Below are 20,545 nucleotides of genomic sequence, written 5' to 3'. Positions count from 1 at the left end.
GTGGTATCATCAGCGTAGGAGTGGATAGGGCAAGAAGTTTGGTTAAGAAGGTCATTAATGAATAATAGAAAGAGAGTGGGTGACAGGACAGAACCCTGAGGAACACCACTATTAATTTGCTCCCTGGTGTCGGACTCAGGCTGTTAATTTTGCTTGCGCTTGTATCTCCTCTTTATCTTAAAAGTTAGGATGTTCTGTATGCCATCTTTTTCATATTTCATGGTAACAAAGTCACCAGTTTCATTCACACAACAGGACTCAACATAGTACACAGCTTACAGTTCACATGAGTTTTATTGTTGGGCAAAGTACAATGACATATTGATTAATATAATCGTAACGATACATGTGCAACATGCTAACATCAGAGGGGGAGCTGCCCAGCCCCAGAGGAGACACCTGTCACTCAACATGGTTGGATTTTTAAAAAATGGCCTCCACTTAGTGCTTTACCTTCTTGCCCTCAACCAGGCTCAGGAGTAACACTGGGAATATAAAAAAGTAAAAATCCCTCTCCATCCTACAAAAGATCAAGACCCAGTGGCTGTACATGAAGCAAGATGGCCGTGGTCCCTCCTAAAACAGAGAAGTGGAGTCCATAATCTGCTCCAAAATAGAGCCAGAGAGTTTTACAGGACATGAGAACAGTCCAATAAGAGGCAGCCATGGCAGGGCACTGTGGGGCACGGACAGCCCCGCTCAGTTCTCATTGTGAGAGCCTAACCTTCCCCACCAGAGATCCAGCCTGACAGATCCTCATTCACTACTGTCCCATTGTGAGACAGTAGAAAACGTACATCCCTACCAGTTACGTACCTTGTGAGAAGCATCATTGTAAATTTTTTTTTTTACTTAGTCACTGGGAGAATATGTGTATTCATGGTAAATACAAAAGTTGTCTACGCCACTAGGTAAGGCCAGAATGTAGAGCATCCTTGAGTTGTTTATACCATACTATGGTTTTATCTTGGTTCAGATAAAAGCAAATACTTTATTTGGGAGAACAGAGGTAAGTTCTATGTTGGGGCAATCCAACTTGACGAAGTCAAAATCCTCTTTGAATGTAGCATCCTTTTTCAACTAATATGCTATCTACATTACTGGTTGTTCATTATTCTAAACTAAAACTTGCTTGCCCATCTAGCCCAAGATTCAAGTTGCTTGTAATTATTTTACACTCTTCTCCCATTTCATCCATTATGATAAAGAACCAAATGTCCTCAGTGACAGGAGTTGAGTTCTCACATGGTGTTTTACTTCACAGAAAATTGCTAAGACTGGTATTAACTTCATTCATTGCACTTGTATCATAGTTGAGATAATTTTTTTAACAAGATTATCTGATAACAGTCTGATTTACAAATTACAAAAGCTTGTGTGTAGGAACAGTGTTCCCTAACAGGCAGCACGGAGGGTAACTTAGTATATATACTAAGTTGTACCACCAATGGATTCTGATGTCGTCAGGCTGCATCTCTGGTTCTCAAAAGCACCATGACAAGATGAATGTTCCACACCCCAACACCAAGAACACTCAATAGAGATTATTCCAGTATATATAAACCAAATAATAGTCTTCAAAGAAGCTACTTACCAAACCTGACAAAAAATCATAAAAATAAATAAATTACTAAAATTTGGATAGTGAAATTAGCATTTGAATTTTCTTTAAAATAATAATGAACTTTCTCTGTGTTTTTACACTAACAAGCAATATAAGTGTTCATTCATGAGATGGAAGCTGTTCATCTTGTCATTGTAATTTGCCTAAAACTACATGTCGACAATGTCTCTTAACAAAAGCATCTGCATGACTGGAACTTTTAATAAATCAAAATATTATCCCACTAGGCATGATGCTCATCTTAAAGAGGATATTATTGACAAAGCCAAGGACAAGGACTGGTAATCATTAGAACTTGGCCAGGAGGAACAAGACCTAACAAGCCGTGCAGACCTTGGCCAAGACAAACACCAAAAAAGATGCCTGGATGTAACATGGCTTCCTACAGATGCCAAGACAGAAAACACACCAAGAAATCACAAATGTAGCTACAGTGGAGCAAGGATAATGGTATGCACTTGCTGGTACATCCATATATTTGAGAACTTAAGAAGCAGATCTCAAGAGTTAAAACCCATTAATGTGCTAGTGATAACATAGGTTTGTGATACTAAACCTTAGTTCTTTCTATTCTCCCTGCAGCTTAGTGCAATGCTGACCAGACCAGACATGACTGCTAAAATAAAAAATATTTTCACCTACAAACATTTTACAAGAAACATGACTTCACAGCAGCTCTCTACAGGATCTGCTAACAAAGGACTTCCATACTCCACTATTTAATAATTTGTTATGCACTTCCAACATGTACATTATCTGTTAGAAAAGAATGATATAATTCTACACCAACCCATAGAAAGGATTTCATAATAGAATTTGCAGTTTGCAGAAAAAAAAGCTTCCCATGGGAAGTAGATAATTCATACATACACAGTAAATAATTAATCTATAATCAATAAAAGCTATAAACTTTTAATCAATTTGGCAATTCCTAATATAGGCTTAATACCATGAGAAGAGCAAGATGAGTGTTACAATACACGAAGACTGATCTTATATCTGCTATGGTAACTTCACTTATATTTTTTTGCTTTCAGTGGAGCACTGCAGAAAAGCTTGTTGAATTACTGGCAGATGAAGTACCAGCTGATGTGTCCCCTAACACTTGCCTTTCAAGACCCAGTGACTTACACATCATCTTGCTCAATGTTCATGTACATAATTTGGACTCATCTCGCCAGGTAACGTAGTTCCCAGGGATTATATGTCCTCAGCAACAGCATTTTGGGCTTCTTCCCCCTGAAGTGGCTGCCAAGGTTTGTAGGGCCATCCAACACTCAAATTTCTTTCTCAAGTGAGACAATTGTCAATTAAGAGAAAATTTAAATAATTTAAAAACAAAGAAACTTAAAAACTCATTTACATACTTGAATGTAGTCTGATACACTGGGACATTCAGCTTCAGCCCATAGCAAAAAATTGATCAGAACTAAGCTATATTGTATTTGAATCCAAAACAATGAGAAATTGTAAGTAAATTACAGAGAGAAAAAAAATTACTATTCATAGAAGAAATGGTCTGATCAGTCCAAGAAGCTTGCCCTCCACCCTTGACAGCAGCACAATACTACTGGGAAGAAGCTCAGCAGCAAACTACCAGTGTTGCCAAGGCCACACTTTCATGAAGTGTGTTTGGCTACAATGGTGCTCCAATAACTTTTCTCTATTGTACAATAATATACAAACTATTCCAATATGAAACACACACAAGGCATTTATCATGGTAAACATTAATTCACAGATGATGGACAATTAATTCCAGAGGCAGTGAATACTTTGTCTCTACAATGTGTATCTATATCTCATGACATGATTATAATTATAAGCCAAATCATTGATGAGGGAGACAGAGCAACGCAACTTAAGCTCCCCACCTCAACAATATAAATCAATTATGACTACCTTTAAACTGAAGCACAAAAGGTCCAGCCATCTTTGTGTTTCTAGTTCAAGTGTTTACAATTGATTCTTTCTCTCTATCACATCAGCTATCACTTGCCTTGCTCTGTCCCATTGCATAACATACTGTAAATTACATTCTTCATATTGTGACTCAAAATGTATCTCAGCAGTATCCAGTTTGTCTTCAGCTACTGAAGAAAACAAGTGTATGTGTGTGTGTGTGTGTGTGTGTGTGTGTGTGTGTGTGTGTGTGTGTGTGTGTGTGTGTGTGTGTGTGTGGGGAGGGGGGGAAAGCAGACCCCCATGAACCTCCTGCTTAACAATCTGCATGGGTACCAAGGGGTGCCACAACAGTTTTGATGTGTGATCCTCTACATTCCCTGCCTTATTTTTTGGAGCTAAATGTTACAACAGCAGTCTGCTGGTAATACAGAAACTTTTACAAGGCCAAGATGGAATCTAGAATATGCAATGAAAATAAATGTCTGAAGTCTTAACAGGCTGAATATTTGTGTCATGTTTTAGCTTAAATTTGTACAACTTGTGCTGTTTGACTAAACTTTGATAGATATAACAGATGACAAGGCAATATGCCAATGCATGGCAAAGCAACAGCTTTACATAACAAATAAACTAAAGTTAATATTGTGTGGCTGAATATGGCCATGTCTGTATTTCAGTACTCTTTCTTTGAATAATTTTAAGCTTTTGCAAAAAAAAAAAAAATAAATAAATAAAAAAAATAATAATAAATAAGTAAATAAATAAATAAAAAATAAAGTGTAATACTTTCAACGATCATCTTTGATCATGGCATGAAAGGCATCACATGATGAAATGTAACTGAGAAAGGCAATCTCAGTAAGGTCAATGTCCAGCCACAATACTAACGAGTTCTCCAGTAGGTGTAAAAAGTCAGTCTGCCTTTTGTACATATAGAGTGGATGTGTATTTTATATATATATATATATATATATATATATATATATATATATATATATATATATATATATATATATATATATATATATATATATATATATATGGAAGGTGATAGAATTAGATGAAAATTGATTAACAAGATAAATTTAGGCACCCTTCAGTACCTACTGCATAAAATACATTGTCACATGACCTCAGCCTGATGTGGCACCTGTCTGCTTCCTTGACTACTGAGGTCTACAAGGGTGTCCTGACTGAATATGGAGAACCAGAGACCACAGATGTACAGACAGAATACACTTCAGACTTGTCCAGCTAAGAAAAATGTGATAAAAGTGTGGCATGAAATGTTATCAAAATTACGAGTCTTGACATGGCATACATTTACTTAAGTCATTCATTTTAATGCCAGGAACAACTCCCTAATATAAGACAACACAGGCAAGATTATTAATGATCCACTTGTCTTATTTTTTCTTATTACATATTACGGCACAGAATTGAAGCTGGAAAGTTCTTGATGTGTATTCCAGTCAAAATCTGTACCAATGATTAAATAGCAGCAAGGAATACGAACAACACAAACTAGCTCCTTCATTCATGGGAGACAGATGCAGAAGTGTTTAGAAAGAGTTGGGTTCTTTTCCTTGCCAAGTGGATTACAATAGATTGCTAATACTAACAAAAGGGAAAAGTAAGTCTGTCCATCATTATGCTAACTAAATGGGCAGACCACTTGTTCATCTGCACAGAGGATGAGTTCCATCTGTCAGCGGGAGACAATAAATACAAAAATATAAACATTTTACAAACTTGTACACTAGACAATTTGGGCATTTACATAGAACCTTAATAATAAAAAGCTTTTACCTAACTGCAGTGTGAAATTTGTACAATTATTAATCTGCTCACTACTCTGTATTGGCATTATTACAAGTTACTCTGTCAGAAAATGGGTTGTGAAAACTACTAAGGAAAAAAAAACAGACAAAGCAGTTCAATGGAGTGAAGGCATCAGTGTTCTATTGAAACAATGGGATTGCATATTTCTCTTGTGCATTATTCCCATAACCAAGAAACTCTTGTATCCATCAGCACTGTTTTACACTAATCAAGAGCTATGTTGAACAGTGAGAAATGCTACAACCTTTTATCTTCATTATATGATGTTTCAGTTTTTAATACTTTAAACACAGTCTGTTTATATCACACTGATGAGTAAACAAATATTTACAAATTGACAAAGAGCTGCAGGATTTTGAGGAAGGCAAAACAACACACAACCCTCTTGAATTCAACAAATTCAATACCTCCGAGGGACAAAGTCTCCTGATGTGGATGTGGGTGTTTAGGGCTCACTGTACATTCACATTTGAAGTTCAAATTCTTTCTGACAGACCACAGATAGCAAGATGAAGCAGACACAAAACTGAAGATGCAAAGGAAATACAAGTAGTCCACACTAGAGATATATCATCAAAAGACCTTAAAAATTTATCTGATTCAAACATCAATGGACTAAATTAATAAAAACCTTCATAGAATTTTTGAATATTTAAATATAAATATCAATTTATGTAAATACTTCTATGAGAATATTGAACAATGTCAAGCATATATGCAGTGTTGGCAACATCCCTCAAAGCTTAGCCAGCAATGATACTGAGCCTTGCCAGAACTGCATCTGGCACCTCAGCTTTGTAAGAAAACTAAAGAAACTCATCAAAAATTTTGCACTGGACTCAATTCCAATCATGACAATCATGACAACAAACATTCCTCTTAGGCATCCACTCCTACACTTCTAAACTGAGGATAAGTCATCTGTTGATTAGTTTGCCAGTATATTCGAGATCTATGCAGAGAAGAGTGCTGCTGACAGAAAGCTTGTGCCTTTGCAACCATTCTGAACTTTCACAATACACAGATGACACACTGCCTATGACCTGAGCCTGTTGGTCTGAAGGTTATCACTGATCACTGAGGTGATTCAATACATACCACACCAACACATCAACACACAACCAATCAAACAACTGTTGGAGGACATGACATTCACTGAATCCTAGGTAAAGAGTACATGTAATATATACTCTCTTGAAAGTATTAAAATGTGTATTAACTACCCAGTTTTCTCTCAGACTGCTGTTGTGCTGTAATGGGAACAATGTCTCAAGGCATATGGCTTGAGATTTAAACAGACCACTGCCTCTTAATCACTAACTCTCAGTGCTATAATACTCCTTGTACATTTATCAGGCAAGCCTCACCTCTATATGATGTGTGTGTGTGTGTGTGTGTGTGTGTGTGTGTGTGTGTGTGTGTGTGTGTGTGTGTGTGTGTGTGTGTGTGTGTATATATATATATATATATATATATATATATATATATATATATATATATATATATATATATATATATATATATATATATATATAAGCATCCTCCTGCATGTCTGAGGGCTTTAGGGATATCAAACCAGATAGATAAGACTGAAAATAAAATATCTATTAAAAGAGATGCAAAAGTTCAGAGAAGCACCTGATGTCTGGCACCATGAAATGTCAACCAGTTTTCCAAAGAGCTCCACAAAAAGATAAGAGCACAAAATTTATGTGACCATGTGCTTCCATAACAAGTGACAAGCAGTCCATTAAAAACTGCAATCCATACTTTCATTCACTTTCCTTAAATATCTATCTCTTGGTTTAGAGTGCTTGGTAGCAGCAAAACACTGCACAACTCAATTCATTTCACCCCTGATTAGCCCATCCACAAAAAAAATATACAAGTTGCATAAATCTTCACTAAAAAATCCTTGCCCTTCCTTTGTATATTTGATTATCTGGTCCTAATACAGCACACTTTCACCTGTAGGACCCTCACTTGGGCAACAGACAGCAGAGGGCAAGGCCTCACTCAGATCACAGCTAGCAGGGAGCAACAAGGGTAGGAGCAGGACTTACCAATCTTAGTAGCAGCAAGGAATAGGTACTGCACCTCACCTCATCACCTGTCACTCTTTCTCATCCTCAAAATCAAACTTCCAATTCTTTTCAAAGTCCCCAAGGTCCTTCTCAGAAGAGTCCTGTGATAAATGGATCATATTAGGAAATCCAGCTTAACATCAATAAGGTGGATATTACAAACATTTAATTTTCTGTCATTTTACTGAGGAATCCACTAAATGAATTCATACATTACTTGCGAAGACTTAGTACTGTAAACATTTGCCATCTATCTTTTATTTGCTATTATACTACAATGATAACTATAACAACAAAATATTTGGATAGAATTAAATAACATGTGGCAGTCTTATTCATAACCTGCTTAGCAATGCAGCATGTTTACAACTGAGCTGCAGGTTTAATTTTAGCATCATAACTGTATGTCACTTGTTTGTTTCCACTGCATCATTGTTTCTCTCTGGCACTTGTTCTCAAGAAATCCCTTCAAGATTATATCACCAATGAAGAGTCTGTAATTATTCCTGTCTTTGAATTCTTAAATTACATACTCTTACTATCTTAATTTCTTCGCACTTTTCTTTCTTAGCAAAGTCTGATTTGAAATGTCTATAAGTTCCATCATTTTGGATAGTGATAAGATAAAATTCCCTGAAGGCCACAGTGAATACCCACCTGAGAGGCTGCCTTGCTTTCCATCTCCTTCCGCTTGACCTCAATTCTGTTCATCACCAGACTCAGCTCTTCCTTCAGACGCACTTCCTGCAACTCTGCCTGTCAAGGAAAAATAAGTCATCTCTTGGTAACCCTTGATCCTATATTGGAGATATGAGCTCATAGACCATAAAGCTGAGACCTCATCCACACCACACATCTGATCCTGTTGTTCTAGACTCTTAGAGACATTGACAGGTACTGTCAGAGAAAAATTCTTAATGATACGCCTGCCAATTTACACATGAGGATGCTTAATTTCAGCAGGCCATTGTTAGGATAAAGGAATATAAGAAGACTACATATAGCCAAATGGTGTGTGCAAGACAGCTCCTAAATACTTAAAACCTAAATGCCCTCCACAAAGGGACATTAACCTGGAATATAGATACAGAGAATATGCTAAATAGATTTCAAGCCAAACACAAAAAGTTATATGTAATAATGCACCAGTTAAGGTGAACTTATTTCTTTCTAAATCTAAATTGTGAAACCTTGTGCTATACTTCCCAGTGTTAAAGATGCTTCGCCCTTGAGGATGCACTTGTAGAAGCTTGCCAACAACAAATCTACTTATACTTTATCAGCATCTCTTTGCTAATTCCTTATCAACCTTATAGCCTCACCATTCTCTTTTCATCCAGCACTATGGCATCCATCCCTTCTCTGGTGGCTGCAAATTGTTGCCTCAAACATTCCTGTTGGGCTGGGTCTGCAGAAACGGCCCGGATTCCTGAGGAGTCCAGCTGCGTGAAGAGTGGATCTACAATGCCGTGGCCCATGGTGTTCATGTGCTCCAGGGAGGCAGGAATGCACGTCATCACTCCTACTGTGTACCCACCCGGCTGATACAGCATCTGGGACACACAAAGGTAAGGGGTCATGTCAATGGTGTATTAATGGTGAAGATGCCAGCATGATTGTCATTAATAAAACTTGTGAAACCAAAGAATAAATATACTAACAATTGAGAGCAGTTGTTGTGTTGCAAAGAGAAAGAACATTCACTATATGTTTGTGTGGGGCAAGGAAATTGGCAACAAAGCAGTTACAACAAAAAGGGTGACAGCAAATGGTTAGGCAATAGGGTATAACTTTCCTTCCTTATATATATGTGTGTGTGTGTGTGTGTGTGTGTGTAATATATATATATATATATATATATATATATATATATATATATATATATATATATATATATATATATATATATATATATATATATACACAACTTGGAGAAGAGAATAATGAATAGTAAAGACCCACCAATGAACAAGACAGAAGTATGTCTAAGCCTCTACGGCATGAATGTTGCACAGTCACCTGGGGCATAGGGGAAATGGCAGGCACTGGACGCCTCACAGTAGGAGTGGTAGTGGTCTCGGTAGCACTGCTGACTGAGGACTGGATGGGGTTGGCCGGCTGGATGACAGTGCGGGACATGCGAGAGATTGGTCCGAACCGACTCACCAAAGGAGGATCAAATGGGATAAAATCATCCTTGCCTTTCCCCTCCTCTTTGCGTGCAGCAAAGGTTCGGTAACCGGCAGCAGGCTCGTATGGCTTCTCAAGACCCTTAGGTGCTATGTAGAAGTCTGCCCCAGAGGTCCAGATGCTGTAGGTGGAAGTGAATTCCTGAGGCTTGTTGGGCTCCTCCCCATTGGCAATTCGTGTGGCTACTTGGTGTGTGGCCTCCTTGCCCACGATGGTCTCCAGCTGATTCATGATGGCTTCCTTCCTCTCCTTTAATTCCTCCATGGATTTAGAGGCCATGATAGAGGCTGGGGCCAAGGTGGTGGTAGCAGGGGAGGTAGTGACACAGAAGGCAGCACAACTGGTGTCTGGCCAGCAGGAGACCAATGGGTGGAGGCCAGAGTTGGTGGGCTTGGTGTTGGCAATGGGGATGCAAAACTCGTTGGTGTGCCCCGTCACGTTGTACACTGGAGCCGTGTTAAGGAGCATGGTTGGGGGATTTCCACCATACAAGTCTGGCACAATGGCTGCTGCCTGGCCAGGGAATACAGCTGCTGCAGGAGCTGATGGAAGGGGCTGCTGGGGAGGAGCTGGCTGAGCAAACACTGGAGGTTGACAGTGAAAGGAACCATAAGTGTACTCTGCCACTGGGGCTGGGTGGAATGGTGTTGGAGCAAGAGCAGGTTGGATGATGGCTGGGGTGGGGGTGGGGGCAGGAAGTACAGGCAAGGACTGTGTGTGGGTTGGCAGGTGTACAAACTTATGGGCTTCAAAGGGGAGTGGAGCAGCTGGTGGTTGTAGATCTCCAACTGGAAGCAATTCATCAACTGCACTGACTTTAGCCACAGGACCAGCAGCAGGTGGATGCTCCCCATTCTTGGCTTCTACTCCAGCTGGAGGGTGGGGTGTTAAAGGTGCTGTGGGAACAGTGAGGTGCTGTGATGGGGTCTTGAGGGCTGGAGCAGCTATGGGAGGAGCCAAGCCTTTGCCATGTTTGCGGCTGCGATTGCGGTACTTTTCTAGCTCCTCCTCTGAATGGGCAAAGGTACAGTTGTTACCACGGGGACAACCACCACGTTGAGTGAGGTCCCGGCACATGCTGGTCTTGTATTTGGCATTGTGGGGATGGTGGGCATCTGGTAGCTTGCGGTTGCCATGGTGCTGGATGAAGTGCACGAGGCCAGTTACCACTGCCCGCACTGCCTCCATGGCTGCTGCACACGGCTTCCATCCTGGTGGTGGTGCATCGGGGGCTGGGTCCAGGGATGCCAACAGCTCCAACTGAGGTCGCAGGGATGACAATTGTCCAGGGTCCCCAGTGCGCTGCAGAGCTATCACTAACTCCTGTAACAAACATTCATCAAAGGATTACACCATGTACAGAAATACATTTTCTTGAGGAATGTATAACAGATATCATATATCACAAAAAGGTGAAGGAATGATCTTCAGTTATACAACAGCTGATGTAGATTGCCATATATGAGTAAATCTGAAACATTGTTCATCTACTGATGGTTTTGTAATTAACCCCTTACATACAACATTTGTTTTTTACCTTCCTTCCCCCCCCTGGCTGACCATTTTTGGGTATTTTTCAGCTTTCACCAAGGGATTTTTCATTTCTTATGAGATTGTAGATCATAATTTTACGCATCTGAACTCGAAATCTGCAACTCTCTAAGTGCTCTGGTTCAGCTGTGGTGGGCCGCCAAAGTCTGAAAAATTAAGAAATATCCTCCCTGCGGGCCAACAGAGAACGGGTGTTTCACGTGTCAAACGTAAGTTTTACGTAAAAGTAATGAAAGATTGATGATTTGGATGTGTTGCACCACTTTAGAATGAATGGTGTAACACAGGAAACATCATGATGCCACATGTATGTATGCATCATACAGCTATCACCTCCTACAACCATAAAAAAAAAAAAAAAAAAAAAAAAAAAAAAATTCATGGCTCATTTCTGGTGAACATGTATGCACACGTGTACGTGCATGCCAGAGGTTTACATGGTGCCAGACAACCCTCCACTAACGCACACAAAGGAAAGGAAGGCCTAGGGAGGGGAGAGGAGGCGGGAAGAGGGAGGGAAAGGGTTGACCAGACCCTTGGTGAATCACATGGAAATGGGGGAGGGGCAGGTGGACTGCTAGTACACAGTGCAGGCCAGCGATACAATAGTCAGTCTTGACCTACAGAAAATGCTCTTTCCAGTGGTGCTAATGCCAGCTCACTACCTTTTACCGCCAGTTTTTACAGTCCTTGCTATATGTAAGCTGATCGGTATTACAGTTTCAAATATCACCCACCTATATGTAGGCTGGTCGCACGTTAGGGGTTAAAAAGATACAAGTGAAACCAGTGATACAAATTGATCTTACAGTTTGAAACCAGAGCAGCTGTCTTGCAGTACCTTAAGGGACAACAGCATTGGAGCTACCTTACCTGCACTGACTGCCCAAAGGATTGTGGGGTCTGTAACTTGTCAATGATGGATTGCATGTGTGACTTGTGCGCAGTATCTCCATACAGCAGCGAGGACCACTGGTCTGGGGCAATCCTTAGTCCAGCTTCAGTGGCAATCTGGACTATCTGGGCATCATGCTCTCGCCGCAGTGCCTCATAAGTGCGGAACTCCTCCTTCAGCTGCATGAGGGATGAATCTCCTTCTCTCTTTGATACCTGGAATAGACACATTCATGAGCTAGTGTGCAATATGTTTAGATTTATCTCTATATCTCACCTCTTATCTGCTATCAAGGGATGATGGCAATACTTCTGTCATTGTATCACACACACACCAATATTCAAAGGAGGAAAGGCAACTGAACCACTAAACTACAGACCAGTGTCACTTACAAGTGTCGTAGGGAAGTTATGTGAAATAATTATCAAAGAAAAATGGGTTAAATTTCTAGAAGAGTAAGTCATATCGAATAGACAATATGGATTCAGGACAGGGCAGTCATGTGCGTCAAACTTATTAAGCTTCTACTCGAGAGTTATTGCAGTACTTGAAAACAGAGATGGATGGGTAGACACAGTATACCTGGACATTAAAAAGACTTTTGATAAAGTCCCACAGGAAGACTTCTTTGGAAACTAGAGAACATAGGAGGACTGCGTGGAACCTTGCTCGAATGGACAAGAGATTATTTGAAGGATAGGGAAATGAGAACTGTGATCAGAGATACATACTCATCTTGGGGTAAAGTAACTAGCAGAGTGCCACAAGGGTCAGTGTTAGCCCCCATTATGTTTCAAGTTTATGTAAACAACATTCACATTGGGATAAACAGTTATATAAATTTATTCGCTGATGATGCAAAGTTGCTAAGAGTTATCAAAACCAGAGAGGACTGTCTGCTGTTGCAGAAAGATTTAAACAAGATCTATGAATGGAGCAAGAAGTGGAAATTGGAGTTTAATGCCAAGAAATGTCACATAATGGAACTAGGAAAGAGTAAGAGAAGACCAATAAGGAACTATTTGATGGGAAACGAGCAAATAATGAAGACTAAAGATGAAAAAGATCTTGGAGTGATTATACAAGAAAATCTGAGCCCTGATAAACACATAAGCAAGATATTTGGACTATCATATAAGATATTGACTAATATAAGAGTGGCATTTCATTACATGGATAAAGATATGATGAAAAAAATCATCACAAGCATGACACACCCAAGGCTGGAATATGCAGCAGTGGTATGGTCTCCGAGTTCTAAAAAGAATATAAGAAAATTGGAAAGGATACAGAAAATTGCTACAAAGATGGTGCCGGAATTAAAGGACCTCACATATGAAGAACGACTGAAGGAAGTGGGACTGCCAACCTTACAAGATAGAACCCAGGGACCTAATAACAATGTATAAGATAGTAAATGATATTGAAAAGATAGACAAAGAAGACCTGGTGCTGTTGACAGAAGAAGATGGAAGGACATGAAAAGATCAGGATGAGGCAGTGTGTGAAGGATATTGGAAAATACAGTTTTCCACACAGAACGATGGAAAAATGGAATGCATTGGATAATGGAATTGTCACAGCACATAACTTTAAGGAAAAATTAGATAAATGGAGATATGGAGACAGGACACTATGAGCCCTGCTCAAACCCTGTACAATACAACTAGGTAAAATACAACTAGCTAAATATATACAAACACACACACACACACACACACACACACTATAAATACCACCATAGAGATGCATCAGGACAAGTCAAATAACCTTCTATCCATCACAAAGCTTTTTGGTGTAGTGTCAACCAGGAAAATCGGACCGTCCAATGAACCGGAACAATTCGGACCGCCTCATTCTTATGTACAATAAATTCATATATAAATTTCTTTTTGAAGTTTTGAGCATTTCACGATAGAAAGTAACTATTTTCACATTTCTTGTGCAGGTTTGATAAAAAAAAATCGATACAGGAAAGAAATTACAATTATATGACTGAAAGCACTGAATCGTAGCCAAAAAAAAAAGTGCGGCAAAGTTTGTTTACCAAATCAGCGGTTTCGGCGAACTTTGTTGTGGCAGTCAGACGCGACTAACTATCCTCTTCCAAATTGATGATTACAGAGTGTTTTACCTCTACTTTAACATGATTTCATCAGCAATACTTTATTTAGCTTCGTTTTCTCACAATTAACGCTCACTTTTTGGTTCAATTTACCCCGGTAAGGAAAATGCGGCCGGGGGAAATCGAACCGGTAGTTTTAGTGCAATTGTTTATATTTTGAGAATATGCATTAATATTTTGCCCTGTGCCATCTTTGGCTTATAAAGGGGATTGCTTAGACTCATTATATACCCAATAATGATTATTAGGATAATTAGGGTAATTTAGGGAAATTTTTAATGAAGACTATAAGCCTATAAAGGACTTCAAAAAGCTAGGAATTGTCCGCTCACACTCTCTCTACAGGCTAGCGATAGCGAGCTCAATAATCTATAGAAAAATGAATGTGGAAACCAATGAGCAGTATTTTTATACAAAAAATCAGCTCCCTGTTGCTCGCTAGCCTGCAGAGTGGGAAGGAAAATTAACGTGACCAGTCTTTTGACACCCTGAGCCTATACCCTGTTTTTACTCAGCTGATCCTCTTTCGTCTGCTAGAGTGCCCATTAGTAATATATATGCATATAATCTGCTTATTATATGCTTATGTATCACTTCATAGGGACCTTATAAAAGTACCTTTCACATTCAGAATAAATAATCTTCTTACTGAATACAATAACTTCAAGTGTTACACCAAAACATTGGCTAAAGTAGCCAAGTAAATGAGTAGGCTATGTAGTCTATGAGTAACAGTTTTTTGTTCTACACTGTTTCTTGCCATTGATTTTGTTATTTTGAATGTGAAAGGCTCAATGTTTATGAAATAAAACTTTATTTTTTTGAGGAATTATATCCATTTATATATATATATATATATATATATATATATATATATATATATATATATATATATATATATATATATATATATATATATATATATTTTTTTTTTATTTATTTTGCAAAGGGTGGTTCAAATTACCCCATGGGTGGTTCAGTTTACCCCGGTGGGGGGTTCACATTACCCCAATTTTTTGATAACTGAACCACGCTTATTACTTCAAAGCTGAAGAATCTGCTATGGATTTTTTTTTTTTTTTTTTTTGTTAGTGATTTAAAGGGAATAACTTGCTTATGTTTTCATAAAATTTTTGTAAGTTTATCTTAATAAATGTGGGAACAGTATCAAAGTTTGTCAAAACCTGGTCCAAATTACCCCGGTTGACACTACTGAAACTAGGCTGGTTCAAACGAACAACTTTATCAGTGTTACCAGTTCATGCTGAAACAATTATCACCCTCCTGTATTGGACTGATAGAGAGAAAGCATCCTTAGGCACATTTGCAACACCCACACTTTCCATAAGCTGGACACTGGTGTGTCACTCTTTAGTCAGGGATTAATCATACAATTAATACAATCAAACTACACACAACAAAAAAATTTAAGCCAAATATTTTCTCTAGTTTCCATAAAAGTTCCTAAGCCAAACTTAATTTTCTTTCTACACAGGCCTTCACAGTTCAGGCAGGTAGCTCTGCCTTGCACCTGCATGCTGTACCTTAAAGCAGGAGGCTCGGTAAAGCAGTTGCACCACATGTCCGATGCTGGTCTTGGAAGCCTGTGGGAAGTGTGGCTCCAGCCGCTGCACAACAAACATCACCAGCACCTTTCTGGACAGAGCTGAGCCATCCTCCAGGGCCAGCAGAACCAACTTCAGCACCTCCTCCTGCATGGCTGTGGGGTGAAATAAGAAGAAGTAAGTGACTGGGAAAAATAGGCATTAAATACAGTGGAGACTCAATACTCGAACTTAATTAGTTCCAAATGACCGTTCGAGTATTAAAAAGTTTGACTATTGATACCTATAAATCAGATAATTTGTTCCAGCCATTGCCAAACCAAAGTTGAGAAAAAAGCAACGGTTTCATTTTGCAGTCACCACTAACATTGGCGCACAGAAGCAGGGTTAGCCTTTCTTTCATGGACTTGTGTCCTGGCAAACACTTCTCTTCCTTTGTTATATAGATCATGTTTGGTAGTTTTTTTTTTTCAAAACAGACCAATTTCATCACAATTAAAGATCTGTTGAGGGCTTAAGCACTCCTTATCCACAAATTTCTTAAATTTAGGCACAAATTACTCAGTGGCAACTCTGTCAGCACTTGCAGTCTTGCTGTGCCTCACAACAGAATGAATTCCAGTTCTTTTCTTGAAATTCAAAAACCACCCGTTTCTTACTTTTTAAAATCATCATTGGTGTCAGATGTAGTATCAGAAATATGATCACGATTCAGCAGCCTAGCCCTCGCACAAATTATGCCCTCTGACAGAATCACCAGCCATCCAGCCTTTGGTTTATCCATTCAACAAGTTTTCTTTTCTTCCACTGCCGCAGGTCGCTTAAATTGCCTTTTCACACCAATAGCCACATCAGCTCTTTTAATGAGGTCCGTCTTCTTCAGTATTGTGGCTACTGTAGATTTAGCCATACAGTACTCAGCTGCAAGATCGGTTATTCTTCCTGGCTGCGATGGACTGGTGGGGCGCGTGGGGCGGCAGGAAGGATGAAAGCCCAGGACAATGTTATTCTTATGACAGCGAAAGATCAACTGGTTGTGGTGGACCGGTAGAGTGTGTGGGGTGGCGGGAAGGATGAGGCCATTTTTGTTTACAGCCACGTGGACGAACGTTCAACTAATAGGTATTTTTTCGAGTATTAAGTCAAACTTTTGCGTTCGACTATTGAAAAGTTAGACTATTTAGACGTTCAAGTATTGAGTCTCCACTGTACATCTCAATCACCACCTCTGCATTGGGAGAATGAAATAATAATTTCTGAGGAGGAAAGAACGGAAGGTGTATGAGTGAGAGGACCAATGTGTGCTCTGCATGCACAAGTAAATAGACTGTTAAACTATATACCACCAGGCAAGTTTGGCACATCTTTTATTATGGCAACCCTTTCACCAAAAGTTATTTCTCATCAAAACAGGATTACTGCCATAATCATCATGTAATTATACCATTTGGCATGGCTAGCCTTACAGACAAAAACTTCTGATTGGCATCAATGTAAACAGATAAAAAATTCTTTGAAGCTTTAAGCAATGTCTGAAGATTGCCGCACAATTCCAAAACCATCAAGTAACAGACATGGAGCTTGTCTTTGAAAAATCCCAAACTGATTCCTGCCTTGGTCAAGCAGTTTTTGTCACAGTCACTTTGTCACTTTAGCAACTAACACCCAGTGTTTGCTCACCAGGGCCGAGGAATTGACACCCTCTAGCCCGCACAGCTGCCCACAGGTTGGCTGAGAGCTGCTGGTGGTTCTGGTGCTGAAGGATGAGCTCAGTGACAGTCCTCTCACCCAGGGAGCGTGCAGCCCGCACTGCCCTGGCTCGCCCTTCGTCCTCCACCAGCTGGCAGTTGATGAGGGTCACCAGCTTCCTCTGCATTGGCCGGGATAGGAGTGAGGTGGAGCCATTGGTGCCCGAGCCTGTGGGACATGCAGCAGTGTCATGTCAGTGATTGTTACATGCATACACAAGAGATGCTGTACATGACAAGAACTACAAACACCAAGGAGCACTTCAAATTGGTGATGTCATTATTAATGGCACAAAGACGTAATACCAGACATCAACAAAATACAGCCTTCTTGAAATTCATGGATTTGAAAAATGAAGGAAACTAAAGGCTTTGAAAAATTGTCTTCAAATGAATTTGGCAATATTTCACTTTAAAAACTACAACAAAATAAAAATCTGATCAATCTCATGCAGTGCCACAAATCAGCATGATGCTTGAACAGATAAAAGACAAAACAGCACACCTACGCACCAGAAAAGGGCTTTAGAAAGAGTGCCAATTCCTTGATACACTTGACTGCCATGAGGTAGTTAGTGGTATGGGAGGCAGGCACTGGTGGAGGAGGGGGCAAGTCCCCCTCCTCCACAGTGCTTCCGGCCCCCACCAGGGACAGCAGTGCGCCATTGACTGGAAGCTGGTCCAGTTCCAGTCGCATTACAGTCTGGAATGGAGAGTCACACACAATGAGACTGGTAAGGAATTCAGCAAGTTTTTGTAGAAATCTGAAAACAGAATAAAACTATGAAAGAGGATTAAAGCATTAAATTAATTTATCTGAATAAAAATCAAACTGCACATTGGGAACAAGGATATTCCAGTGTGAAATAAAGCAGAGTGGTAAGTGAAATGAGGATTGATCCCTGGTTAGTTCTGTGTTACAGGCAGCACATACTCATACTGGTAAAACAAACAGAATATGTAGATATTGTGATGAGAAAATGCAAACATTTATATACAAAACTATTATTAATACTGCTGCTACTAATACTACTACTACTACTACTACTACTCTTGTTGTTCCTGGTCTGTGTTACCTGGTCATAGGGGCACTGGTTGCGCTGTAGCTTGGCCAGACAGGCGCGGCACACAGTGTGACCACACCCGAGGCTGATGGGGCCACGCTGTCCACTGTCAAACTCATGGCAGCAGATGGGACACGACAAGAATTCGGTCCACTGGGGGGCCTGGATAGGCATGTTCCCAGGCTCATGCTACAACCTCCTGCAAGACCAAGGCAAACATGTGACGCTGTACTGTGCCGTGGACTTGACCAGTGAGGGGCTGGTGCAGCCACAGTCCAACAGGCAGCACAGAGAGGTGAGGGCACGCACTGGCTTTGTACTTAGCACAGGACATGAAGTAACATAACATAACATAACATATAACATAAATAATAGGATAACAAAGGGCCACCAGGGCCCATCTAGGTTATCCTGTATCAGTCGCACAGCGACCTCGTCATCAGTACTTAAAGATACACTTACAAGTACACAATACATTATATACTAATTCTAAATATTTGGCCCATTAACAGGGCTAAGTCCTGCAGTGAAATCCTCTACAATTTGTGGTCCCCATACATGGGGATCATGTCTTGTTTAACTATAGTAAATTTCTTATAAAAACTATCATGCAGTGCTATACATAATTATAAATCTAATAAATTTAAGTGCTTATCTAATCTGTTTTTAAACATTGTCAAACTAGTGCTATTTACAGGTTGAAGCTTGACAGAGTTAGGTTATACAAGGAAACGAGTAGAAATTTATCACCAAACAGGATGGCAGATGAGTGTAATGGATGCAGTTATCAAATTGTTACAACACTCACTCATGAAACAAACTGATAGATAAATATGGAAGGTTTGCACAAGTTTTATGTATCTTGAAGAGACTGTCACGCGTTTATCAACTTTAGTTTTGAGACTTCCCTTATGTTAATAGTGCATTTTCTAGAGGGCACCACCCCCGTCCCTCCCAGCAGGCTAAACACCCGTGACCCTAATACAGCACGTCACCATTACTGCCTTAAAACACTCACACACCAGCCCATCACAGCCCCAGTGAGGCTGAGGCCACACTAACACCACCACAGAGACACGGGCAGCACACCCTTCATCCTTAAATATGAGACTCAACTCTTCCTAACTGGTTGGCTCCTGTCAGGGAGTGTCATTCCCTCCTCCCTCCGCCCCCCAGGCTACTGCCGCGGCTGTACAACGAAACACGGGGTTATTTATTCTAGGTGTGTCATGGTGTGGGGTGAGAAATGTTGTACTCACTGGGATTGTAGCGAATATATGTTTGGGAAATGTCACAAGTGCATCCGTGAAGCCATATTGAGCCTGGCACTGGCCAGCGAGGATTTATCGCGGAGGCGGCGCCGCTGCCCTTCCACAGCCGGCTCGCCGCCTCCCCCTACGCCCTGCATGGCCCTTCACCAGTACTATAGCAAGGCTGCTGTTACATCAGTGCCTCTCCATGCCATGCCCATACCTGAGATAGGGTAATATTTACGGCTGTTTTGTTTCCACTTTTATATGCCGTGTCTCGATAGATAGGTAAGGATGCTAAACATAAAAATACAATCTATCTCCTACTGCTTGGTAAGACTCTTTAAATTTCATTATTCAGGTTTATAATCAAAGAGAAAGTTTCGCCGGTGAAATTAAAAGAATGGCATTGTTACATAAGGCAGGACTAAAGATCCTTTAGAAAATTTTCTTACTGTGCAGATACATATTGCGGTATTTACGGTTACGAAATTTATATGTACCGTATTACCTAGAGCGTCTTGAATGACCTACAGTGCATATTAATAAAAGGAGCAATGAAGTACTGAATAATGATAATTTTACATCAACAACAATTTTACACCTTTATATACTTTAACGAAACAAAATAAGCAAACGTTTACCTAAACACTATTTGGAAGAAAAAAAAAAAAAACATGGAATATAATTTTATATATTGAT

General features: G+C 39.9%; 1 protein-coding gene across 1 annotated transcript; it reads right to left on the bottom strand.

Moving 5' to 3' along the window:
* Positions 1-275: 275 nt before the first annotated feature.
* On the bottom strand, positions 276-19,990 carry LOC123506970 (roquin-1-like). The gene is made up of 10 exons (XM_045259432.1): positions 19,853-19,990; positions 18,606-18,792; positions 18,043-18,232; positions 17,462-17,698; positions 15,761-15,936; positions 12,070-12,306; positions 9,475-10,968; positions 8,778-9,008; positions 8,113-8,211; positions 276-7,556 (listed from the first exon to the last, which is right to left on the bottom strand). The coding sequence occupies exons 2-10, from the start codon at positions 18,765-18,767 to the stop codon at positions 7,485-7,487; spliced, it is 2,898 nt and encodes a 965-aa protein (XP_045115367.1). The 5' UTR covers positions 18,768-18,792; positions 19,853-19,990; the 3' UTR covers positions 276-7,484.
* Between the last annotated feature and the right edge of the window lie 555 nt (positions 19,991-20,545).

The sequence above is a fragment of the Portunus trituberculatus genome, chromosome 21 (genome assembly GCF_017591435.1).
Source record: "Portunus trituberculatus isolate SZX2019 chromosome 21, ASM1759143v1, whole genome shotgun sequence".
In the NCBI taxonomy this organism is placed as follows: Eukaryota; Metazoa; Arthropoda; class Malacostraca; order Decapoda; family Portunidae; genus Portunus; species Portunus trituberculatus.
This window is presented reverse-complemented; position numbering and strand designations above follow the sequence as displayed.

Excerpts from the sequence above, each read along its gene's own strand:
- LOC123506970 (XM_045259432.1), bottom strand. The coding sequence starts at position 18,767 with ATGCCTATCCAGGCCCCCCAGTGGACCGAATTCTTGTCGTGTCCCATC. Across the intron at positions 15,937-17,461 it reads GTGTCAATTCCTCGGCCCTG|CCATGCAGGAGGAGGTGCTG; the intron begins GTGAGCAAACAC and ends TTCACCCCACAG. Across the intron at positions 12,307-15,760 it reads ACCGAGCCTCCTGCTTTAAG|GTATCAAAGAGAGAAGGAGA; the intron begins GTACAGCATGCA and ends TGTCTATTCCAG.